This window comes from Tamandua tetradactyla, chromosome 11 (genome assembly GCF_023851605.1).
Source record: "Tamandua tetradactyla isolate mTamTet1 chromosome 11, mTamTet1.pri, whole genome shotgun sequence".
NCBI lineage: Eukaryota > Metazoa > Chordata > Mammalia > Pilosa > Myrmecophagidae > Tamandua > Tamandua tetradactyla.
The window spans coordinates 70,952,628-70,979,204 of NC_135337.1; the positions used below are offsets into that span (position 1 = coordinate 70,952,628).

General features: G+C 36.8%; 1 protein-coding gene across 4 annotated transcripts in view; it reads left to right on the forward strand.

Annotated features, from left to right (window-relative positions):
• CEP43 (centrosomal protein 43) overlaps positions 1-26,577 on the forward strand; it is a 51,292-nt gene that overhangs the window by 6,033 nt on the left and 18,682 nt on the right. For 2 of the 4 annotated variants that reach the window (XM_077120838.1, XM_077120839.1), the window contains exons 3-7: positions 2,176-2,230; positions 2,701-2,789; positions 3,172-3,309; positions 10,658-10,738; positions 14,756-14,815. In XM_077120838.1, coding sequence (XP_076976953.1) covers positions 2,176-2,230; positions 2,701-2,789; positions 3,172-3,309; positions 10,658-10,738; positions 14,756-14,815 — 423 coding nt within the window. The remainder of the gene's footprint in view (positions 1-2,175; positions 2,231-2,700; positions 2,790-3,171; positions 3,310-10,657; positions 10,739-14,755; positions 14,816-26,577) is intronic. The other 2 variants (XM_077120841.1, XM_077120840.1) reach the window with 1 other exon arrangement.

Genomic DNA, 26,577 nt, shown 5'->3' on the forward strand with positions numbered 1-26,577 from the left:
CGACTTTTTTCCTTTCTTTTTTGTGAAAAATAATATATATACAAAAAAAGCAATAAATGTCAAAGCACAGCATCACAGTTAGTTGCAGAACATATTTCAGAGTTTGACCTGGGTTACAGTTCCACAATTTTAGGTTTTTCTAGCTGTTCCAAGATATTGGACTAGAAGCAATATAAAGATATTGGACTAGAAGCAATATAAATTTAATGATTCAGCATTCATATTCATTTGTTCAGTCCTATCTTCTCTGTATAAGTCCACCATCTTCCTCCTCAGAATCTGAAGAACTGCTGGAAGAATCAGAGTTTGATGAAGAAGAAGATGAACACCTACCGGATTTCTTCTTTCTTTCCGTCTGTTTTGGATGGGCTCTCACTTCTACTTAAGAATTTCTCCCTGTTTTTTTCTAGTTCTTTTTTCCAGTTCTCATTCATTTTTTTCTTCAAATTCAGCCAATGCCTTGGAACCCTTCTTCTTTTCTAGTTTCTCTTTCACTTCTTCCAAGGTGGGCCTTGGTTGATTCAGGTAACCTTGTGTCGTTGATCCTGAAGACTGGATTGGACCCCTTGATCTGGCCACTGCTCTTGGGTTCATATAAACCTATTTTTATCTTGAGGCTGCATCAGTTTTAGAGGGCACAGTGGTACAGGAGAGAACATGAAGGAAATTTCACTTGATTGTCCCGCTTCCCCATGGTGCCTGTTTGCTAGTGGAAAGCACGGTCAGACATCAAGGGAGACCAGGCCTGAGAGGTGGCCGAACCTTCCGTCTCAACACCCTTTTTTGAAGAGACTACCCTTTCTTCTCTCAGTTGCCATGTATATGTGGGGCTGTCTAAGGATTCTGTTCTGTTCCATTGATCTCTGTCTATCTTTTACCCCCCACACTTAGGATAGTGTGATAAGTCTTGAAAGCAGGTAGTGCTAGCTCTCCAAGGGTTTTTTGTTGTTTTGACTATCCCAGGTCCTTCATGAACAAGGTCTCTGTCTTCAGGGCTAAATGTGGCCAAATGTGTAAGACCTTTATACTGAAAACTGCAAAGCATTGCTGGGAAAAATTGAATACTTAAATAAATGGAGAGATGCACCTGCACATGGGTCAGAAGACTCAATGTTGTTGAGATGTCAGTTTTCCCCAGCAGCCTTTTCTATAGTAGCCTTTTGTTTTTTCCTTGTGGAAACTGACAAGTTGATTTTGTTATTCATATGGAGGTGTGGAAAACCTAGAATAGGCAAAACTTCCAAAACTGAACAATAACTAAACGGACAAACCAGTTAACTTTATTAGCTCCCTCTACCTACTCTCTTGCAGTGTAATTCCTTCCTTTTCCCTTCAGAGAAAATTTCAGGTAATTTGAGAAGCAACAATTAAATAAAATGTTCATGATGCTAAAATCCGTATTAGCGATCATGTTATCTATTGTATCTGTATTCCTAACAGTTATTGGTAGAAAGTTTAGTTAAGATTTAAAGAATTTATGACTGTGTGTGGCCACTAAACCTGTAGTAATTCATGTGATCTGCTTAAGAAAGCTTACCATATAGTCCCTACTTTAGTCTCAGCAGTCATCGTAGGTTTGATGTGCTAAAGTATTTTTCTGTGTTCAGATAAATGTATAAATGTATAATTACAAAAATAAATTTTGTGTGCCACAGAAAATTATCTCACATACCACTGATAAACTGGAATTGCGAGGGTAAATGTCCCATTTTCAGTATATACTATGAATCGTAGATATATAGTTAGATGAAAAAACAAAGTATCAAATTTCATATACTTTTAAAATGGACAGTGCTTATGTAAGTAAATTTCATACATTTGAAACAATAAAGAGTGTTTATGTAAGTAAATGTAATTTCATTCTGTGTAAGTGGAATTTCATTGCATGCAAGATCTGTCTTCTAAAGCATTCTAACAATTTATAAAACATTTACAAAGTTAACTATAAATACAGTGCTTCATGTATTTTTGTTTTATTGGCCTTTGAGAAATTATTAAATAGTATGAAACAATTCATGCATAATTAGCAGTTGTGGAGTGGTTTTTGTAAACCATTGTTTTATAAATGACAGTATATCTTTTATCATAGCCATAAAAGTCAGCTTTAATCCACATTTTATAGTTGTGTGTAGGATAAATACAAGACACTTAATAATATTTCATTTTTTTAAACAGAACAAAACTCCTTTAGTCAATGAGAGCCTGAAAAAGTTTTTAAATACGAAAGATGGTAAGATGCTCAGTTTGCTTTTTAAAATTTTATTTGTGTATTTTAAAGTCTTGGCAAAATTTGGGAGAAATTAGGAATTCCAGATTTTTTCAAGTTTACAGCTCTTATAGGTCCTCATTTTAAACTAGTATTTCATAGAATAGCAGCCAAGTTGCTTTTAAATTGTATTGTTCATGGTAAATTGTTGGTTAAAGTCGATTTTATAGGAAGCAGAGCTTTGTAATCCACTTAGGAAGTTGACATTATCTTGCTGATAACTAGTTCTTGAACAGTGATCCTAATGGAAAAATTGGGAAATTGAGATTTTCATGACTCAGTCTTATTTAATTCAAAGAAAGAAAATTTGTAATTGAAAAATTTAGAAGTCTTTTTCTCCTATTCAGTTTATCTTATTTCACAATTTGTTAATGAGAAGATTTCAAAGTTCTTCAAGACTTGCTAAACCTGGCTCTTTGTCTTGACCCTTACAGGCCGTTTAGTGGCTAGTCTTGTTGCGGAATTTCTTCAGTTTTTCAACCTTGACTTTACCTTGGCTGTTTTTCAACCTGAAACCAGCACAGTAAGAATCATGACATTTAAGTCTGTCCCGTGAAACTTTGGTATGAATGAGTCATTTATAAGCTGAAAGTTAACGAGATTTGACAAGTTATGGTTTCTTACATGTTAATTATTTCATGTAGTTGATTATCTCTTTTCCTTAAAAGCCAGATAGCTAGCGTCAGTGTTGCTACTTAATGTATCTTGAAAGTTTGCTAATAAAGGGGTGTTTTATTATAGCTATGGTTTTAGATGGCAGCTATAAATGGAAACTGAATTGTAGAGGCTCTGTAGAAGAAATGCATGTGAGCTTTAAAAATTCATTAGAAAGACAGTCTCTTTGAGTTTAGAGCAGTCTTTAAGATGTGGAAATATTTTTCTTTAAGCTATTATTTCTTCTCCAGTTTCAAGGTCTTGAAGGTCGAGAGAATTTAGCCCGAGATTTAGGTATTATTGAAGCAGAAGGTACTGTGGGTGGACCCTTGTTGTTAGAAGTGATCAGACGCTGTCAACAGAAAGAAAAAGGGCCAGCCACTGGGGAAGTAAGTATAATCATGTGTTATTTTTTTCTGTTTAATTATTAAGCATTTAGTTCAACGATGCAGATTAGTGTATATAAGGTGAATCAAGATTTAAATAAAGAGAGGCTGTAGCTTCAAAACTAATGAAGCACACTCTGTATTGAAACTGAGTTCATCTTGGCAGTGTTGCTGTCCCAGTTCTGAATGCTCATGATGTTGGGTCAGGAGCTGGGCTATCTGGGAGCCCCTCCCTGCTCCCCCCCTCACTGGCAGCCTGGAAGACTGCACCAAGCCTCCCTGCTTCCTGGTCTGTGCCAGGGGATAGTGAGGCCCAGCTCACACAGTTGGTGCAAGGCTTTCATACATGAGTTCATACATGTAAAATGCTAAGAATAGTGCTTGGCATAGAAAATACTCAAATAATGGTTAGTTTTTACTTTTATCATTTAGTTAAATATAGAAATGCCTATTTATAGTCAAGCAGTTGCCTTTGGAACTTCAAGACATTTTTAAACTAGGCTTAAAATTAAGCTGCTGACTTTATCTGCTTTCTAAACACTTTGAAATTTGGCTTTTAAATGACCAATTACTTTTCTTATTCTTACCTGTTGGTTTTTTTTTTAAAGGTATTGCTAATGAAATTAATGTCTGGTCTCTATATATACTAGCTTTACATAAAGAAACACTGTTTCACAGACAGACAACATTTGTAACTAATACAGATATGGTAAATGTGTTCTTTTAACTGTAAAGTTTATATGTATGAAAGTGGAAGGTTATGGACTACCCATTAACTTTATATTGAGAGTTTCAGAGTATATTTCCTGGTATGTTAGAATCTCTGAAAATCAGTAAAGCTTGCCTAAATACTTGGCATAGAATAGCAAGTAGATTCTTTAGAAAATATAAAGATAAAATGTAAGAAAGTTTTGTAAAGATAGGAGGTCCTCACAAAAGGTGATTAGCACTTAAATACTGTTTTAATATAGAGGGAGTGTCATTCAGTACACACATGACGTGGATGGCATGTCAGGTTATAATGTGTGATTATTTCCAAACATTTTATGAATAATAATCATTTTCACTAAAAGGGGTAGCGATTGTTCCATGCTAAAATTTTGTTAACCCAATTTTAATGAGTGAGAATAGAATTATCAGCTGAGGTAAGAGGATAGGGAAGAGCTTTCCAGGAAAGTAGAACTTTACAAGCAGCATGTTGGGGTGGGAAGGCATGACCGAATCTTGGAGTGGGAGTAAATCAGCCTGTCTAGAGCAAACATTCTGACTTCAACTGTTAACCATGTATAGATTTTAACTTTTTATTTTGAAAGTTTATAGGGCAGTTAAAAACAAACAAAAAACCCTATACAGAGAACTCCATAATACCCCTACCCTTTCAGACACCCAGTTCCACCTTTTTTAACATTTGCCACATTTGTAGTATCATTCTGTCTATTCATCCATCTGTCTACCTGCCTCTGTCAACCCATTCTCTGAACACTTGAGTATAGGTTGTAGTCGTGATGCCCCTTGAACATTTAATATCACCAAGCACATTTCCTAAGAACAAGGCTATTCACTTATGTAATACTGTTATCCACGTTAGGAAAGTTAATATTGATACAAAGCTTACATTTTTTTTTTTTTTTTTTGCGTGGGCAGGCACTGGGAATCAAACCCGGGTCTCCAGCATGGCAGGCAAGAATTTTGTCACTGAGCCACCGTTGCACCGCCCTATAAAACTTACATTTTAGATTTCAGTTTTCTTATGTCCTGGTAATGTCCTGTTAAGCCTTTTCTCCTCCATTTTTAGATCCCATCTGGTATCATATGTTGTGTTTAAATGTCATTATCATATATTGTGTTTAATTGACATTATCATTTTAGTTTCTTGTTTTAAAAAATTGTGTAAATATATAGACAACAAATCTTCCCATTCCATCCCCTCCCAAATGTACCATTTACTAGGATTAATCATATTCACAGTCATCCTCACCTTTTTTTTTAGATTAATTATCTTATTTTATTTTTTTAAATACCAAAAAAACACCAAATAAATGCAAACATTCCTATTTTGATCATTCCGTTCTACATATATAATCAGTAATTCACAATACATCCTCACCTTTTTGTTACTGAACTCCCCAACCCCCCGCCCCCACTCCTGGCCACCTGTATTCTAATTTCTGTTGCTTTGAGCTTACATAGTTTCCAGTATTTTCTTTGTAGTTTCCATGGGGCTTAACTTCAACATTCCACATCTATAAACAGTCTCATTTGCTTTGATACCAACTTAAACAGTATATACAAACTGTGTTATTATACCCCTCCATCCCTCCACATTGAGTCCAGCAATCACTGATTTATCATTCTGTTTCATGTATCTGCCTTTTAGATCCTGTAAGAAGCAAATAATGGAGTTACAAACCCAGTTAGAGTTGTACTGTCATTTGTATTTACCCATGTTGTTACCCTCATTTGAGATCTTTGTTTCTTCATGTGGCTTCGTCTGTTACTATCTAGTGTCCTTTCCTTTCAACTTGAAGAACTCTCTTTAGCCTCTCCTGTAGGATTGGCAGAGTGGTGACGAACTCCATCAGCTTTTGTTTACCTGGGAATATCTTACTCTCTTCCCCATTTTTGAAAGATAGCCTCACTGAATATAAAATTCTTGGTAGTTTTTTGCTTTGGGCACTTAAGATATGTCATCCCTCTGCCTTCTTGCCTCCCTGGTTTCCAGTGGGAAATGGGCACTTAATCTTACTGAGGCTTCCTTGTATGTGAAATGTTGCTGCTTTTTTGTGGTTTCCAGAATTCTCTCTTTATCTTTGGCATTTGACAGATTGATTTATAATATGCTATGGCGTGCATCTATTTGTGTTTATCTTTTTGGAGTTCATTAAGCTTCCTTGATGTATATATTCATGCCCTTTGTTAAATTTGGGATGTTTTCAGCCATTATTTGTTTGAGTATTCTCTCTGCTTCTTTCTTTTCCTTCCGGGCTCCAGTAATGCATATATTGGGATGCTTGATGTCCCACAAGCTTTGTTCACTTTGTTCATTCTTCTTTCTGCTACTCAGATGGAATGAGTTCAGTTGTCTTATCTTCAGGTACTCTGATTCTTTCTTCTCCCAACTCCAAACTATTCTTGAACCCCTCTGGAGAATTTTTAATTCCTGTTACTGTAGCCTTCAGTCTGTTTGGCTCCTTTTCATCATTATCTTCTTTCTGCTGATATTTTGTTTGTGTCATTTTCCTGATTCGCTTTAGTTCTTTGTATTTTCATGTAGCTCTTTGCACATAGTTAGGAGCGTTTTTTAAGTCTTTGTCAGGAGTGATCCAGGTCTGATCTTCCCCACTGAAGCTAAGATCAGCTCTTCTTAGCTTCTGTGGCACTGACGTCCTTTTCTTTTTTGCCTGCCCTTTCATTTCCTTTGCTGGTTGCTCTTCTGCTCCCCTCATTACTGCTGATTTCTCACATTTTTTCCATTGCTTTGATTTTCTTTCCTTAACAGCATAGACTTTGGAGCCAGATTGCTTGGGTTCACATCCCAGCTCTGCCACTTCCTAGCTGGGTATTATCTTTGTAAGTTACTTGACCTCCCTGTGCTTTAGCTCCCCAAGTGTAAAATGGAGACCGTGCCCAGGCAGCATGCCACACTGCGCTCCCACAGAACTCTGAAGGACAGACCGTCGAGCTGCCTTCTACGCACAGGGTTGTAGTGTAGACAAAGGAATCGTTTTGTCTGAAGCTTACATGTAGAAATCATTGTATAAATATTTGACATTATTGTTATTATTATTACTGTTTCCGTCTTCTCTTTGCTCTGTGGGTGACTTCCTAAGTCACAGGAAAGAGCTGACCCCTTTCCTGTAGCTCTGGACCAGAATTTCCAGCTCTTTGTAGAACATGTCACCTGGTCATCCGACTAGTGTATTTAATCATGTGTGACAAAACTGACCTTTTTTCTCTTCACTTTTAATGAAGTGAAAGCCACAGAAGACAAAAACAAATGCCCCCAAAATCCCAGTTACAGTTCTTCTGTTTCACTTCTCTGTTGATATTTATTCTCTGGCTGTGACTTCTTGGTTGGTGACAGTCTAGTGGGTGAAGGATAGGGAGTGACTCTACTCAAGGAATCGCCTCTTCACTGACATGCGACCTGAGTGCGCGGCAGCTTAGACCTAGGCTGTGGGCGAAGAACCGGGTAATGGGATGTTCTCTGCCTCTGAAACTAAGTAAATATATTATTCGTTATCCCATTCGCACTGGTAGACCTTAAGCCTCCTTGGTCCTTTTGTCCCGACTGTTTCATGGTGTGATTCTGTCTAAATTGACCCAGAGTATGGTTTTCTGTGTCTTTAAAAGGGCATTGTTTTACTCCCTCAAATTATAAAACCATTAGGTTGAATATTTTGTCTCCACTTTTTGCTGGTTTTCCCCTCTTAATATATGGGTATCTCCTTTTAACTATGTGTTTGTGTTTGTGTGTGGTGTATACAGGCAAATTAACATTTAAAGTGAGGAGCCTGCAGGTTTCTGTTTTGGTTGTGTGTGTGTGTGTGTGTGTGTGTGTGTGTACAGGCAAATTAACATTTAAAGTGAGGAGCCTGCAGTTTTCTGTTTTGGTCCTTCCATCATTTACTGTTGTTCCACCTACCACTTTGCAAGGAAATTATGAAATAAATAATAAGATAATGAAATAAAAATAGTTCAAATTGTAGATTTTATTGATGTTCCTTGACTTCTGATTCTGTAGAAGAAAATTGCCTGCAGATTAGCCCAATGAGCTAATTTATTGATTCCCTTACAAAATCCATGTATTGAAATCACCTAAAGAATCAGGTTGCCATCATGACCCACATAATTTACCATGTCTTCTGATGGATTTTATTTGGTGCACCCAGGCATAGGTAATTACGAGCACTGCCTTGTTTTCTGAACTCCCCAGTGAATTATTTCTATTTGCATTACACCGTTTTGTTCCAGGCCTTCACCTCTGTTCTGCAGCAGCCTTATGTTCCCCCAAGTGGTCTTTGACATGATGAAGTCTCTTCTTTGCACTGTCTCCTTTTCACTGTTGCTAAGTTAATTTTAAAATTCAGCTCTTATCCTATTCCTTTCCTGTTTTAAGAAATTGAAGTGTCTGTTTAATGGCAGCTAGTCTCGATACCCCTCCTTCCTTTCAAGGTCCTGCACATAGGATATCAGTCTAGCTTGCTAGCCTATTGTCTCTTTTAAAATATTTGGAGCCTTGTACTTAAGCCAAACTGAACTTATTATTTGAAAGTGGCTTTTGTTTTCTTGCCTTCTTTGTCTTTTTCTCCACCTGAAATGGTTCACGTCTCCCTTCACCAGGTGTGAAATTTTATTAGTCAGTTTCTCTAACTGTGACTTTTCATGATGTCTTCTCTTGTTCTTCCTCTTTCTCTGCTGGCAACTCTGTATAAGTTAGCATTTTGTAAGTTTTTGTACTTATTCAGCCCAGCAGTACTAGCTGTCTGCACTCGGTTTTTCCATACTACTAGGTTGTAAAGTTTAGTGAGGACAGGGATTCTGTCTTATTTCTGTATCTCTTGTAGTGTCTGATACGTAGTGAAAGGGCAGTGTGACGCTGTCACAATTTATACAGGATAGGTGGAATTAGATTGGTGAGAAACATGGAGCAGTTAGAAGACAGGAAGAAAAAACCATTAGACCGCTAATCTGGACAAGAATAGGAGGAGTAAGAATAGAAATAAAATGGGCAGAGAAAGATTATATTTTTAAAGGGAGAATCAACAAGACTTGGTATACGGGAAAAAAAAAAGGTTTCAAAGACGAGATGTAGGTTTCTGGCCTGGGAGAAGAGGATGCCATTAGCAGAAATAATGGGATTCAAAGAGGAGGGCATAAGTTAGAAGACCAGCATGTTTTCATACAGAAGGAGTTGCAGTTTGTTCTAGTTTGCTAGCTGCTGGAATGCAATATACCAGAAATGGAATGGCTTTTAAAAAGGGGAATTTAATGAGTTGCTAGTTTACAGTTCTAAGGCCTAGAAAATGTCCCGATTAAAACAAGTCTAAAGAAATGTCCAGTCAAAGGCATCTAGGGAAAGATACCTTGGTTCAAGAAGGCCGATGGAATTCAGGGTTTCTCTCTCAAGTGAGAAGGCACGTGGCAAACACAGTCAGGGCTTCTCTCTCAGCTGGAAGGGCACATGGCGAACACGGCGTCATCTGCTAGCTTTCTCTCCTGGCTTCCTGTTTCATGAAGCTCCCCGGGAGGCATCTTCCTTCTTCATCTCCAAAGATCGCTGGCTGATGGACTCTCTGCTTCTTAGTGTCACTCTCTCTGAATCTCTCTGAATCTCCAAAATGTTTCCTCTTTTATAGGACTTCAGAAACTAATCAAGACCCACTCAAATGGGTGGAGACATGTCATCCCCTAATCCAGTTTAACAACCATTCTTAACTAAATCTCATCAATTACAGTTGATCTCATTACAGTTTCAAATATACAGTACTGAATAGGGATTATTCTACCTTTAAGAAATGAGATTTATATTAAAACATGGCTTTTCTTAGGGGGCATACTTCCTTTCAAACCAGTAGGGGGCATACTTCCTTTCAAACCAGCACACAGTTGTTAAAGGATTTTTGTAACAAAATATCTACTCTTTACTGTGCACAGAGTGGCAGAGTGTTTGTGATAATCTAGTGAATGAAGGTTAGAAAGTGACTCCATTCAAGAAACATTTACAAGAAATTTTATCTTTTTATGTTTTTTGCATAGTACTTAGAACCCAGTGGTTCCTGCTCTGAAGGTTGTGATTCTGTGATGACAGAGAAAGTTATTTGTGCAAGGCAGATGCACAAATAACTATTATAGAAACCAGAATAAAATAAGTGTGATAGATGAAAAAATTGATGAGACTATAAAAGAGGAAGAGAATATTTGAACAGGGCAAAGATTGTTTATAAGAGTGTTGCTATTTGATATTTTTTCTTGAGACAAATGAAATAGGGAAGAAAATCCAAAGAGGGTAGAAAGTAAATCTTTGAGGGTCACAGAATAATTTTGCTGGTTTGAAGAGTAGGGGAGAAAGGAAGTGAGGAAATTACTTGGAAAGGTCGATTGAGGGCTCTTAAATGCAGACTGGCTAGCCTGTTCAAGGAAATTAAGTGAAATGCTTTGAAGATAATTAGAATTTAAGCATTTATGATTTTGGTTAAATTAGGGGAGAATCTAATAAGGATATTTATATCATTAGAAAGAAATAGAAATACCAACACTGTAGAGGTTTTAAATGTTAAACTTCAATATTGGTGTATAATTAGTGGGTTTAAAAAAATGTATCTTAATTTTAAACTGTAAAATATTTTAGGGTGCACTCGATCTGTCTGATGTACATGCGCCCCCAAAATCACCGGAAGGAAAAACAAGTTCACACACAGTTCCAAGTAAGGTAAGTCAGCTACAAGGATATGGAATTAATTTCTGGACTGAGACTCTATAGAGCTCTTTCTCTCTCTTGTTGTTACAAGTTTGTTGTGGTTGTTTTGTAATGAAAATGTTTTTTAGTTTCTTGAAAGATTTTTTTTTTTCACTTAATAAGTATACATTTTTAAGAATGAATTCTTCTGCTTTCTTGGTAGTGTTTTAAATTTTGTCTCCCAGCAAGGAATACTCTGCTAGATAACAGAATTGCAGGATATTTGGACTCATTTAGTACTTTCACCATTTTTTTCTTCCATTAATAAAGAGGTTAACTTACTTTTTCATTTATAAAGTCTTAGCTTCAGTATGTTAGGTTTCAGAATATGAAATTGTTCTGTCAAGTATTGTAGACTTGACCACAGATGGCCAGAGTTGGGATTGTGAATCATGATGGCTTTTTATATTAATGAACTTATTTTGAAAGGATTTATAAGAAAACCTGTGTGTTCTGTGTGTGTGTGTGTGTATATATATTTTTATGGGTTGTTAAAGGTGAGGCCTTAATGATTTGGGAAATTTGGCAAATGGAAAAGAAATTTAGTTGAACACTTGTATTTAAAATCAAGGATGTATTTAATAATAACAGGAATGGATATAAAGGTGATTGTCTCATTGTTGGTAGAATGAGTCAGTCTTACCAGGAGATATGGTTGGGTCAGGTTTGTGTCGTGTGACTGTCCATTTACATTCTGTTGAATTGAAGTTTTGCTGTAGAGTGCTTGTCGAAAGATTAGGCATTCTGGTTCATGGTGGTGAACAGACTCTTACAAACAAGTTAGCATCTTTTTATGTCAGATGAACCTATTGAAGACAGTAATTATACTGCTAGATTTTCTTTTTTCTTTTGCAAATGTGTGGGCACAGAACACTGATAAGTGATTGCTCTTAGTATTTGTGGTGTTTTTAATGTTATTGTTCTTCTGTTCTGTATGTTTTAAATTTAGAAATCCAAAGGAATTTTATACTTTATTCCTAACCAAGGAGAGAGATCATTATATTGTTTATAGTTTCTTCTTTCTTTGATCTCTAGTTAGCCTTTTCTAATAGGGCAGGTCTTTTTTTTTTAGAGATTTTTCTCTTGATGCTCATGGGAGGCTATAACCACAGTATGAGTCATGAGTAAAGAACACAAAAACCAAAAAAATCCTTTAAATTAATTGCCATATTGAGCCTTTGTTTAAAAAAATGAAATAAAACTTTGCTTTTTGTAAAAATATCTTGCTTTAGGGGGATTAAAATAAGCACATATTCTGAAATACTTATGAGTACCCATGGCAGTAAATGATTCAGAAATTCTCTTTAGCAAAAAAAAAGAAAAAAATTTCTAAGCAAATTAGCAATACTAATCTTTCACATTTGGTATTTAAGATAAAATATTAATGTCTGATTTACATACTCTGTTCCTCTCTCCATAAAAAAAAACCACTTTTTTTAAGATCTAAGGATTATGATGAGACCCTTAAGTGTTCAGGTAGCACTTGGGAAGGACAGCTCTGAATACTTACTGAGAAGTGGAACTTACTGAAGGCTGAATTAGAGAACACTAATTAGTCCTTCAGACGGCACCACATTTCTCTTACCCACGTTGTATTTTTTTCCCATTGTCTCCATTTTGGGGCCCCTTGTCAGCATTGTGAGTCTGAGATCTTGAATGACTGCTTTTGAATACCGTAACTAGTCTTTGGTGAGGGCTGGAGGTGGAGTCTGTTTTAAGATCGGACCTTATTTTTTGGAATTAAAATAGCAATTCCCTTATAGTCCTAAAGGTTCTCAATTTGGGATTCCAGTATGTCCCCTACTTTTTCTTGCCAACTTTCTTCTGCCCTCAGTCTTTGAACAACATGGGGGCTCTAGGAACCGCCTATGCCTTATTGGTTTGGGGAACCAATGGAGAGCACTAAGGACTTGTGGAAAAGCTGTGGACAGTAATCAGTTCTAACCCAAACCTTTAGGAATCTTGTTTTGTGTGCTCCTGAAGAAGGTGATGTCAGGACACTTCTTAAAGCTGCTTGAGAATAACTCAAGCAAAGTATATTTAGGATGCCACTAATGATAGCATGAAAGAAGTGATGTCTCCACACCTTAGCAGTTACGCAGGTTAAGATTACAATATTTGCACCTGAACAAGCAGCTGTGGAAACAGTTGAACATGAAGTGATCCACTTTAGGAATAGAGTTAAGGACAAAAAGTCTGGCCCCAAAGAAACATACTGATAAGCTTTTCCTCTTTTTTTTTTTTTTTTTTTTTTTTTATTTATTTTCTTAGATACAAAAAAAACACCAAATAAATGCAAATATTCCTATTTTGATCATTCTGTTCTACATATATAATCAGTAATTTGCGATATCATCACATAGTTGCATATTCATCATCATGATCGTTTCTTAGAACATTTGCATCAATTCAGAAAAAGAAATAAAAAGACAACAGAAAAAGAAATGACGAAAACAGAAAAAAAATTATACATACCATACCCCTTACCCCTCCCTTTCATTGATCACTAGCATTTCAAACTAAATTTATTTTAACATTTGTTCCCCCTATTATTTATTTTTATTCCATATGTTCTACTCGTCTGTTGACAAGGTAGATAAAAGGAGCATCAGACACAAGGTTTTCACAATCACGCAGTCACATTGTGAAAGCTGTATCATTATACAATCATCATCAAGAAACATGGCTACTGGAACACAGCTCTACATTTTCAGGCAGTTCCCTCCAGCCTCTCCATTACATCTTGAATAACAAGGTGATATCTACTTAATGCGTAAGAATAACCTCCAGGATAACCTCTCGACTCTGTTTGGAATCTCTCAGCCATTGACACTTTGTCTCATTTTACTCTTCTCCTTTTGGTAGAGAAGGTTTTCTCAATCCCTTGGTGCTGAGTCTCAGTTCATTCTAGGAGTTTTCTCAATCCCTTGATGCTGAGTCTCAGCTCATTCTAGGATTTCTGTCCCACGTTGCCAGGAAGGTCCACACCCCTGGGAGTCATGTCCCACATAGACAGGGGGAGGGCGGTGAGTTTACTTGTGTTGGCTAGAGAGAGAGGCCACATCGGAGCAACAAAAGAGGCTCTCTTCGGGGTGACTCTTAGGCCTCATTTTAAGTAGGCTTGACCTATCCTTTGTGGGGTTAAGTTTCATATGAACAAACCCCAAGACTGGGGGCTCAGCCTATAGCTTTGGTTGTCCACACTGCTTGTGAGAATATCAAGAATTCAACTTGGGGAGGTTGAATTTTCCCCTGTTCTCACCAGTCCCTGAAGGGGACTTTGCAAATACTTTTTTATTCACTGATCAAATCACTCTGGGATTCATCGGGGCATCACTCTGGACAAACCAACAAAATCTCATGTCCTACCCAAGGTTCCGTGTACTTATGGTGTTCAACCAAGCTATCTACATAAGTTATATTAGGAAATGCACTAGTCAAAATATAAATTTTGTTCCAAATAAGCATTTTTTGCTTTAGTCTCACACGTAAGTTGAAATTTTAAAATATTAATTGCCATCTATTTTCAGCACCCGTAGTAATGACATTCCTTTGTTCTTCCTCATGCAAAAACATTTTTAAAATTTGTATATTTTGTCGCTGTCATTATATACTCTAGGCATTCCTAGATTATGCCATCTCAATCTTTATCTGTCTTTCTTTCTGATTTCATTTATGCTCCCAGCTCTCCTCCATCATTCTCACATTCAGCGTCATTCAATGTTTTAACATAATTGTATTACAGTTAGGTAGTATTGTGCTATCCGTTTCTGAGTTTTTGTATTCAGAGACCATCAGGAGATAGAAATAGGGTAATATATTGGGTAATTGGAGCTGAAGGGATACAGATTGTGCAACAGGACTGAATATATAAGATTTTCCATTTTTAAGAAAATTTCAATTAGAAATCTTTATTAGTTTGGTTTTGAGTAGTTTCTTCTTAAAAGATTTATATTTTGTGGTAAAATGTCATTTTATTCTCATGCTCAGATACCAAGGTATAAAGGACAAGGTAAAAAGAAGAAAAGCGGGGAGAAGTCTGGTGACAAGGTAAAATGCATGAGAGTGAAAGGCTGGCCAGTGCTTTTAGATCTCTATTAGGAAAAAGGCAACCTATACCAAAAACTAAACTGAATTTATTTTTACCTCATATTTGGCATTAAATATCTATTGACATATTGACCTAGATTTTGTTTTATTTTTTTAAATACTACTTTTATTTATGAATAATTAGAACATGAGAAAGAAGTGGCATAAAACAAAAAGTAAATTGACTAAGTTTTTATTCAGGTGAAAATTGTACTGTTGTAATTTAAAACTATGCTGTAAATTTTGTTTTAAGAATTCCTTGCATTATTGGCAATAAAAAAAGTTGAAAATATTTTCCTTTTGAATGGATGATCAACATTACGATTTTTTTTTACATGGGCAGGTACCGGGAATCGAACCCGGGTCCTTGGGCATGGCAGGCAAGCACCCTTACCTGCTGAGCCACCGTGGCCCGCCCAAGATTATGATTTTTATTGAGGAAAATAGAATATCAAATTGCTTTTTGGATAAATTACACTTGAGAAGATAAAGGTTAAATTTAATCTCGTTTAAGACATTTTTATTTTGTTAAGCTGTTTATCAGATCATTGCAAATTTGCTAATATGTACCCCTAACTCATGATAGATGAATATTAACACTTAGGTGTGGAACAGCTAATACACTGCAGACCAGTTGGTGCCTTGGCTGCTTTTTCTCACCTACTGAGCAGATTGCAAAAATGCACTAATAACTGTTTGTGGTCTCAGCAGTGGTATCGGCACTGCTGAGACGTTCCACATGAGACCAGTCCTCACCTCTTAGTTCTGTAGATTCGCTAGTCCAGTGCTGTACTCATGTTGTTTACTTATAGATCTTTTTTACTCAGTTGAAAACCTCCACAATAAGTTTTTTAAAATTATATGTGTTTACTAGGTTAGCTGGCTTTCTTTCTAGAAGTTTCACTGGTTCCTATTATTGTATTCTCTTTAGTTCATGCTATTTTATGCATTATTAAATGAGAAAATGTTTTAAAACATTTTTTGACCATTGTTTTTTGGAACATTTACTTAGTAAAAGTCATTGTGTTAAATGCCGTGGGCGAGACAAATTTAACACAGTCCTCCAGGATTTTGCAATCTAATTGGGGAGGTAAGACATACCTTAAGATAGATAATTAAGACAAAATAGCATATTCTTTGTAGAGGCTTTTAATCAGTTTCTCGGACACTTTTTTGAAGCCCAAATCATATTTCATAGCACTCACTATTTACAATCTTACTGAGTTCTAAGACATTTACCCATGTAACCAAAGCAAACTGACAACTTTATCTTTGTATAACGAACACAACTTTGATGGGCCCAGACTTCGTGGTCCATTGTACCTTCGGTAGGCTTCACATGCTCCCCTGATTTGAGAGGCGACTGAAGGCCCACGTCCTAGAGCTTTGGGGCCATAGGTTGAATGCCTTCTGTTTTATTACAATGTTCTGGAATCCAGGGTGCTTCCTCTATCATTTTGAGACTTTTTTCCTTTCGCTTCAGACTTGTTTTCTGAATTGCTTTGAAAGAAGCCTGTGTTGTACGCAGCATTGCCTCTTTCCAGTTGTGCTGTGCCTCTTCATCCCTGTGCCTTTTCTCTGTCTTGTGTGGTGCACCAGGCTCCCAGCACCCTGAGTGTCTGTCAGTGCTGCCGCATGCTGTTACCAGGCTCCCAGCACCCTTAGTGTCATTCGGCGCTGCTTTGGGCTACGTCCCAGGCTCCCAGCACCGTTAATGTCTGTCTGTGCTGCTGCAGGCTCCTAGCACCCTAAGTGTCTGTTGGTGGTGCTGCGAGCTGTGTTCCAGGCGCCCAGCACCCTCAGTGTCTGTCAGTGCTGCCGCGTGCTGTTTACCAGGCTCCCAGCACCCTGAGTGTCTGTTGCTGCTGTTGCAGGCTGTGCCCCAGCCTCCCAGCACCCTGAGTGTCCATGTCTGCTCAGCAGTGGGTTGTGCCCCAGTCTCCCAGCATCTTAAGTGTCCGTTGCTGCTACTGTGTGCTGTGCCCCAGGCTCCCAGTACCTTGAGTGTCTGTTGGTGCTGCTGTAGGCTGTGCTCCAGCTCCCAGCACCCTGACTGTCTGTCAGTGCTGCTGTGGGCTGCTGTGTTTGGCCATTCAGGCTGTCACAGTGAGGCTCCAGGAAGAGCTATCCGTGTTATATTATATTCTGGGAATAGCATTTCCCAGGTTGTTCAACACACAGTCCATGAAGCCATATTTGGTGGCTTGGCCTGCATCAGGCTCTTGGCATGGGGGGCTTGAGCAGAAGAGCTGGGAGTGCAAGTTCCTGCTCCCCATGGTACTCTGGAGCACTGAGCAAGGAGAGTTGGATGTGTCCTGCTTTTCTGAATGCAGCAGGAACAAGCCCCAAATGGCTCATTCAGGTTCTTGGCTGTTTCTTCGGGAATTCTAATTCATTTTAGAACTTACTTTTTAAAATATTATTCATACATATAAACTGATTTATAGTAATGATTACAGATGCCAGTTTGCAAAGCATAATTTAAGATTTTTGAACGAAAAATTACATGTATTTGTTGTCATTTCAAGACAATAAAGGATGGGTAGAAAACTTGGAATACAAGGTAGATTGATTGTAAATAGGAGGGCATTTTTTTGTGAGTTAAAAATTCTGAAATATATATTAATGCTTTCTGGTTTCTGGAGTATCATTTATAATTATTTCATTGTATAGGATATTCTTGTACCAAACTTTATTCTACTAATCTGAAAAATGTAAATGCACAAAGCTATGATAGACTTTTGATAGGATATACTAACTTAGGTTTTCACTGTTCGGTTGGAAAAACTGAGTAAGATATTAGATGCCTTTTGTTTTTAATATTTAGAGTAAGCTGCTTTTATCATTATATTAAATGTAATAAAAGGACATCCTTTCTGTTTTTTGGCTTGGGCAGGCTCTGGAAATCGAACACGGGTCTCCAGCATGGCAGGCAAGAATTCTGTCACTGAGCCACCGTTGCTCCCCCCATCCTTTCTTTTTACAATCAGTTTTTTAGATGTTTTAAAACTTACGTATGTTGAGATACGTTTTGCTTCAAATTGAAGACATTTCTTAATTGATTATTCCTTGCTTTCAGAGTGCTAGATAAGACCAGTTGGTATTGATTTAGGACAGTGCTGAAGCTCTCCTTAGATATATGTTTGGAATGTTTTTGGGTCTTTTGCAGGCACCTCAAGGTTTTCCAAATAAACATTATCATCTCTTTAACCCACACACTCACACATAAGCTGTCCTGAACCAATGTATGAATGAATACATTAGCCCTTTTCAGTTCTGCCTAGCCTGCTGTGTAATTCTAGCTACTTGTTTCTAGACTTGAAATCTTGACACTAATGATAAACTAGAGGTTGAATAGGCTGGGATGGTAGGAGAAGCATGGGGGACAGCTGCTCAGATGTCATCTTCAGTTGTGGTTTCATAGCCAGAAGATTAGGTCCGGTCCTATTGTAGGAATTATAAATTGTTTACAGGAAGTGAGGATAGACTTTTTCTAGAAAAACTTGAGGTTTTAGAAATGGGTTTAAATGTTTTCCTTTTGGTTCTTGCATTCCCAGCATTTACTTTCTAGATGAGTGAATTAAATTTTTAAAGTTTGTGTCTGTTACAACTGTAGTAAAATTACTTCTTAAATAACGGGTTAGTAAGTTACGGACCAGAAACTGCCTTTGGCAGGTTGATAGGGGAGCAGGCGGGTGGGAGGTGATGTGAGGTGGAGGCAGGAAAGATAATTAAATGTTTCATGCATTTTTTCAAAAATGGGGTATTCCTTTGGCTTTGATGTTTGTCTATTAAGAAGAGGAATTGAACAGTGCATAAAGAGCCTTTAGTCTGGAAAAACCTGTTTTCTAAGCTTTTAAGACGTTGTAGTGATAATTGAGTTTTTGGTTAATGGAAAATTAGCTGGTATTTTTACTGTAAAAATTATCTTGCTGATAACTGATTTTCTGTTAATATGGAAATGATTGAATTCTTGAATACATAAGAGTGTTGTTGATGAATTTAATGCATACTAAAGCTTTCTTACGACTTTACTGTAACTCACCATCCAAATACTTTAAACTTGAGCTACATCCAAAATAATTTAATGACTGCTGTAGTTGTATAATAGATTCCCTCGCCTTTTTGAAAGGAAAAAAATATTACTGTTAGTTTTATGTATTTATTATTACCTGTGAGGTTGTCCAGGGAATTAATTTAAGGGATTACCATGAGATCTTTTGTTTTTTAAGTAACTGTTGGTTTTTTTAAAATATTTAAGCTTAGTTGTTTAGCTTTATTCTGAATCTTAATGCCAGTTTACCCAAATCTAGGTAATAGAAAATCCAAGGAATTAAAGTTTATATATATAATATAAAGACTTGTCTAAGCCAATGAAGAGTTTTTTTGTTTTTTTTGCTAATTATAATTAGTTCATATTAGTGAGGTCATACGATTTTTGTCCTTTTGTGTCTGACTTATTTCATTCAAAATAATGTCCTCAAGGTTCATTTATGTAGTTTCAGGTGCCATGACTTTTATGTAAGTACAATAATATAGTTCAAGAAAACAAAAATACTACCATTCTAGAAGAAAAAAAAATCTTAGGACTTAAATATTTTCTTTTTTTGTAGAATTTATGACTTGTAGTTTAGACTGTCAGCATTTCAGACACTTGTTGACATGGACCATTCCTTAGCACAAAAAACTTGTGTTGGACTGTTAAAAGTCACTGCAGGGGAGCAAAGGGTAATTCAGTGGTAGAATTCTCACCTGCAATGCGGGATACCTGGGTTCAAGTCTGGGTGCATGCACTTCCCCAAAAACAAGCAAGCAAAACAAATAAAAATTCAACAAATGATGCTGCAATAATGGGATACTCACTCACGTGGAAAAATAATGAAATGTGATCCCACCATACAGCATACAAAAAAAAAGTCACTGTAGCCATTTTTAACAGCTACAATACTACTTGTCTTAATTTTGTTAATGGTTAGGATATTGAAATTTAAAAACCTGATTTCTGAGCACTTGAAAACTTTATTTAGGTCTGTAGACCTGTTTTTAACGTGCATTGGGCCACCTAAAAGCATGAATTAAGGAATTGCTCTATAGAAGTTATTTTTAATAAAAACTCCCAGCAGTAGCTGAAACATAAAAACTATTATTCAATAAAACGTACATAAGAGATCTGAAGGAGCAGACTCATCTTTACATGCTTTATTTCTTGAGCAAAGTAAAAATTCAGATGCCTGTGTAATAAACCCTGAAGTTTTCAAGAACAGAACAAAATCTGATGAAAAATAGTGGCCTAACATGTTATGATCCAGCAATAAAAGCCACAAAGTTGACTCTGAGAAAATACTGAGATGTGGTGTTCCTTATGGCATGTTAAATAAGACTTTTTAGTCTCTTGCTTTGTAAATAATTGTTGTATTATCTTGTTTGAAAGTGCTTTGAAACTAAAAGGCAAGTATATCTTACAGAACTTGGGTATACTATATTTCAGTATAATGAAATCTTAGGGAAGTATTCATTAGAAAGTTATCAAAAAAAAAAAAGCAGTTGGCTGTGGATGTGAGGATCTATTTCTGAACTCTCTATTTTAATTCATTGGACAATATGCCTATCTGTATGCCAGTACCATGCTATTTTCATCGCTGTAGCTTTGTAGTATGCTTTAAAGTCAGGAATTGAGTCTTCCAGTTCATGAACTTGGAATGTCCTTCCATTTTTTTAGGGCTTCTTTGATTTCTTTGAGCAACACTTTTTTAATATTTCTTCTTGACTTCTTCCTCAGATTGCTCATTACTAGTGTACAGAAACACTACTGATTTTTGCATATTAATCTTCTAAACCGCCACTTTGCTGAACTGATTTGTTTGGGCTAGTAGCGTCGTTGTAGATTTTTCAGGGCTTTCTAGGTATAGGATCATAGTGAAATATGTGAATATGTGAAATCATAGCAAATGGTGAAAGTTTTACTTCTTTTTTGATTTGGATGGCTTTTATTCCATTTTCTTGTCTAATAGCTCTAGCTAAAACTTACAGTACAATTGGTGTATAACAAAGGTGACAGTGGGCATACCTGTTTTGTTCCCAATCTCACAGGAAGCGTTCATTCTTTTCACCATTAAATAATGATGTTAGCTGTGGGTTTTTCATATGTGCCGTTTATTATGTTGATGAAGTTTCCTCCTCTTCCTGTTTTTTGAAGTGTTTTTTAAATCAAGAAAGGAGCTGGAATTCATCACATGCCTTTTCTACATCATCCGAGAGGTTCAGGTGGTTCCTCTCCTTTGATTTGTTAATATAGTGTATTGCATTCATTTATTTTCTTATGTTGAAGCACCCTTTGTATACCTGGGGTAAAACCCACTTGATTATGGTGTATGATTCTTTTAATGTGCTTTTGAATTTGTAAGTATTTTGTTGAGGATTTTTGCATCTATATTCATTAAAAAGATTGGCCTGTAATTTTTCTTTCTTGTTTGTTTATTGGATTTTGGTATTAGGGTGATGCTGGCTTTACTGCATGAGTTAAGTAGCATTCCCTCTTCTTCGGTTTTCTGGAAAAATTTGAGCATCATTAATATTTATTCTTCTTGGGATGATTGGTAGAATTCACATGTGAAGCCATTGATTATGGGCTTTTCTTTTTTTTTTTTTAACCTTTTTTTTTTGCATAATATAACCTATATGCAAAGCAAAGAAAGAAAAAGAAATAGTTTTCAAAGCACTCTTCAATAGGTAGTTACAGGACAGATCCCAGAGTTTTTCATGGACTACCATACCATCATCTCAGATTTTTCCTTCTAACTGCTCCACAACACAGGAGGCTAGAAGGAATAAATATTTTCTTTATCATCATAAAATGACTTTTTTTCTTTTTTTGTGAAAAGTAACATATATACAAAAAAGCAATAATTTTTAAAGCACAGCACAACAATTAGTTGTAGAACAGATTTCAGAGTTTGATATGGGTTACAGTTCTACAATTTTAGGTTTTTACTTCTAGCTGCTCTAGAATACTGAAGACTAAAAGAAAATCAGTTTAATGATTCAGTGTTCATATTTATTTGTTAAACCCTACCTTCTCTGTATAATGCCACCATCAGTTTTGGTCTTTCTGTCCTACTCTTTAGGAGTTTTTGGGCTATGGTCATTCTAAATTTTTCATGTTGGAAGAGGCTGTTAATAATATGGGGTAGGGCGATGGAACTAGCTGATATCTTGGAAAGGCTGGGCCCTCTAGGTTTCAGGACTTATCTGGTCCAAGGACCCATCCAGAGGTTATAGGTTTCTAGAAACCATTCCAGTGTATGGAACCTTTGTAGATTGCCCTAGGTGTTTTTTGGGATTGATTGGAATGGTTTTGGTTGAGGTTTGGCAAGTTATGATAGGTAGTAATATCTACGTGAAGCTTGCATAAGAGTGACTTCCAGTGTAACCTCTTGACTGTATTTGAACTGTTTCAGCCCCAGCATATAGATGGCTTATGTTTTTTATCCTTTCTGCCAGTCTGTGTTTTTTGATTGGAGAATTTAATCCACTAACATTCATTATTATTGTAAAGGCAGTATTTACTTCAATCATTTTATCTTTTGGTTTTTAGATATCATAGCTTATTTTTGTCTCTGGTTACCCCACTGATCATCTCCCTCCTGTCCTTTTCAGCCTACAGGACTCCTTTTAGTATTTCTTGTAGGGAAGTCCTCTTGTTAACAAACTCTCTCAGCTTCTGGTTATCTGCAAATATCTTAAACTCTCCTTTTTTTTTTCTTTTGGTACATAGTCTGGGAATCGAACCTGAGTCTCCCTCATGGAAGGCGATTACCCCTGAACCACTCTCCCTCATTTTTTGAAGGGAAGCTTTTTTTTTTTTTTTTTTTTTTTTGCATGGGCAGTCTCCAGGAATTGAACCCGGGCCTCTGGCAAGGCAGGTGAGAATTCTGCCACTGAGCCACTGTTGCACCAACTGAAGGAAAGTTTTGCCTGATAATTTTTAGCTGGCAATTTTTCTCATACAAGATCTTGATAGCGTACCACAGCTTTCTCCCACCTCCATGCTTTCTGATGAGAAACCTGTGCTTAGCATCCCTTCTGTGTAATGAATCACTTTTCTCTTGCTGGCTTTCAGAATTTTCTATCTTTGGCATTTGACATTTGAATTAATATATGTCTTGGAGTAGGGTCTGTTCAGATGTGTTTGATTTGGGGTGGATTGAGTTTCTAGGATCTGGATATCAATGCCTTCCATAAAAGTTGGAAATTTCTTGGCCATTATGTCCTCAAATATTCCTTCTGCCCCTTTTCTCTTCTCTTCTTCTGGGACACCCATGATGTAAGTGTTTATGCACTTCTTGTCAGTCACTTCCCAGAGACTGCTCCATTTTTCCCATGTTTTTCTCTGTTATTTTATCTGTTCAAATGTGGATGCTGTGTCTTCTAGCTCACTGATCCTCTGCCTGTTCAAAGTCTGCTGTTGTGTGCTTCTAGTGTATTTTTAATTTCATCTGCTGTGCCTTTCAGTCCCATAAGCTGTGTCATTTTTCTTTGCATACTTCCAAATTCTTCTTTATGCTCACCCAGTGTCTTAATATCCTTTATCTCTTTACCCATCTTGTTGACTTTGTTTAGGAGATTTAGTTGAACTTCTTTAATTAGTTCCAGATTCTATATCTCCTTTGCCTTTTTGATTTGCTCCGTTGACTGGGCCATGTTTTCCTGCTAATGTGCCTTCTTTTTCGCTAATGTCTGGGCTTATTATTACTTTTTTTTTTTTTGCTGATGTCTGGATTATCTTGGAGAGTTTACTCTGAAGGTCGAATTCTTTCTCTTGTCAAAACTGTTGTTGATTGAGTTTGTGTTAAGGATTTTCTTCGACATTTGGTTTGTCAGTATTACCCAACCAGTACTGGGACAGGGACCCCCAAAGGGGGCAGTGCACAGCAGCTCTGCAGGGCTCCAGGGAGAAGGTCAGGTGAAGATGCTTACATGTTCTTCATTCTGCTCCTGAGGTGCGGCTTCCTGGCCTGCCCAGCATATGGCCTTCACACAAAAGCCTTTTGGTGTTTTTTCTGGCAGTGCCCTTTCCTCGCCTGCCAGCAGATGGCATCTTCGGCAGCCTCTTCCCCAGGGCTTCAGGTGGCTGAGTAGCTCCCTCTTGGCTCCAGACAGTGGAGAGCGCCAGGCAGGGACGGTTTGAACTGATGGCCCAGCAGTGTAAGTTCATTAGTAGATTCTGTCCTTCCATTTTTTTGGGAGAGTGGACCTCTGCCCCCTTCCACTCTAGAGCTGCCTGTCCACCAGAGACTGGAGAACCAGACACTTTGCCCCTGAGTGAGGGTGGGCACCAGGAGCTGGGCTTGGGAGGTCATTCCTGGCCTCTCGCCGCAGCATCCCTCTTTGTCCTGCATTTCTGTTTGTCCTACATTTCTGTTTGTCCTGCATTTCTGGGCATTGTAGAGCACCCCCACCCCCCACCCCACCCCCACCCAGGTCTGTGGTTGTGGGCAGTTTCTGCCTGACCCTGGTCATAGTTGTGGGAGAGAAGTGAGCCCTGCCTCCCCTGACCAGCTGATAGAAATTTTTAAAAAATTTTAAAACAGATTCCAGAGGTTTTGCCATAATCATGTGTTGATTTGTTATGCAAAAGATTTGGACTTCCCCATTGAAATTCCTCTAAAAGTTAATGATACTTCAGTTTTTTTAATCACAGATCTGTGTTTTGATGACAGATCTTTTTCCTCTTAGTGTGGGTTTTTGTTTTGTTTTGTTTTTGAGTAGTAAAAGCTATTTAGAATTAAGTTTAATGAATTGATTGATAACCTAGTTAGGTAATGCTCTTTTTTGGTCAGAAATGAGCCATGGTTACAAAGCAATGAAATGTCCCCGTGTGCTTTAGGAACTTATTTTGAAAACACTTTCAAAGTACATTGAGTACTTTAAAAACTTAATGTGACTCCATAGATAAGCAGAACTATATTTTTATAACAAAATGCTTCTATTAGTTTAAAAAATGTTTTGTGTTGAACAAACTAACGTGCCTAACATGAAACTTGTCTTCCTAAAACTGGTCTTTTTGCCCATAGCAGAAATATTCCTTAAATCAGTGAAAAAATAAATATGGATACATATTAGTTAAAAAGTTTAGATAGTCTGTTGTGTGTACTTAAATTATTTAGGTAATATGAATTCATAGAGAAGAAAGACTTTATTATTGGTATAATTTATTGTTTCTAGTAATGTTGCTTTCATTTATATCTCATTTTGTTTCTTGCCGGTTATCCTTCCCAACTTAGGAATGTTTTGAAGGAGACATTCACTATCCCAGCATCTGTAATTGTAAATTGTGTTTATCACAGAACTTTGGGGCATTTATGTCTAAATGCCTGTACCTTTAAAAAGATACAAATCCATTACTAAAACATTTTTTAATTAGAAATTGCAACAGACATGACTGTTATCAGGAAACTTAAATAGGTGGCCCTTCTTTGTATTTTTTTTTTAATACCAGGAATACCTCAAGGAAGTTATTGGGAGATTTATAAAAGTTTCAGCCTCTTCACAGATGTCACATGTTGTTTAAAAGGATGATATTTTGATATTTACTTCTTCAGAATCTTTTCGTGCAATCATTAATTGATCTAGAGTAATAACATGTGGAATACATAGCTTTATAGAAAGCCCACAAAAATTTGTATCCTGTGTACCTTGCTTGTTTGTATCAGCTAATTAAACATCTATTGATGGCATCTAACTAGTGTAAAAAAATTAATTGTATTGTAGTAATACATAATATTTATTTATTCTGTCCCTAGATATCAAAAGTGAAATAAGCCTTAGAGAATAACTTGTTCAGTCATTTTTAACCTACATTTTTACCACCCAGCTCAGTAGTTAATACTTTTTAACTTCCTCAGCAACATGTTCCTTCTTTCTCAAGTCTTGGTTATAGTTTTATTTGGAAAATGCTCATCTAATTCAATTCTTAAGGAAATTCATGACTAAGAAAATTAAATTATTTAAGATTATGTATTAATTAAGAAACTTAAATAGGTGGCCCTTCTTCGTATTTTTTAATACCCGGAATACCTCAAGTAAGTTGTTGGAAGATTTCTGAAAGTTTCAGCCTCTTCACAAATGTCACATGTTGTTTAAAAGGATGGTATTTTGATAGTGACTAAATGTACAAATTAAAAAATGTTTTGCATAAGGAAGAACAAAGGAATGTCAGTACTGCAGGGTGTTGATAATAGATGGTAATTAATATTTTACAACTTTAACTTATGTGTGAGACTAAAGCAAAAATGTTTATTTGGTACAAAATTTATATTTTGACTAGTGCATTTTCTAATATAACATATGGACAGCTTATTTGAAAACCATAATACTTGGAACCTTGAGTAGGGCATGAGATTTTGTGAGTTTGTCCAGAGTGATGCCCTGATAAATCCTGGAGTGATTTGAACAGTGAATAAAAAAGTATTTGCAAAGTCCCTTTGGGGGAATGGTGAGAAAGGGGGAATATTCAACTTCCCCAAGTGGAGAATTCTTGATATTCTCACAAGCTGTGGGGACAACCAAAGCAACAGGCTGAGCCCCCAGCTTGGGGGTTGTTCATATTAAACTTAACCCTGCAAAGAATAGGCTAAGCCTACTTAAAATTAGTCCTAGGACTTACCCCCAAGAGAACCTCTTCTGTTCCTCAGATGTGGTCTCTCTCTCTGAGCCAACACTGC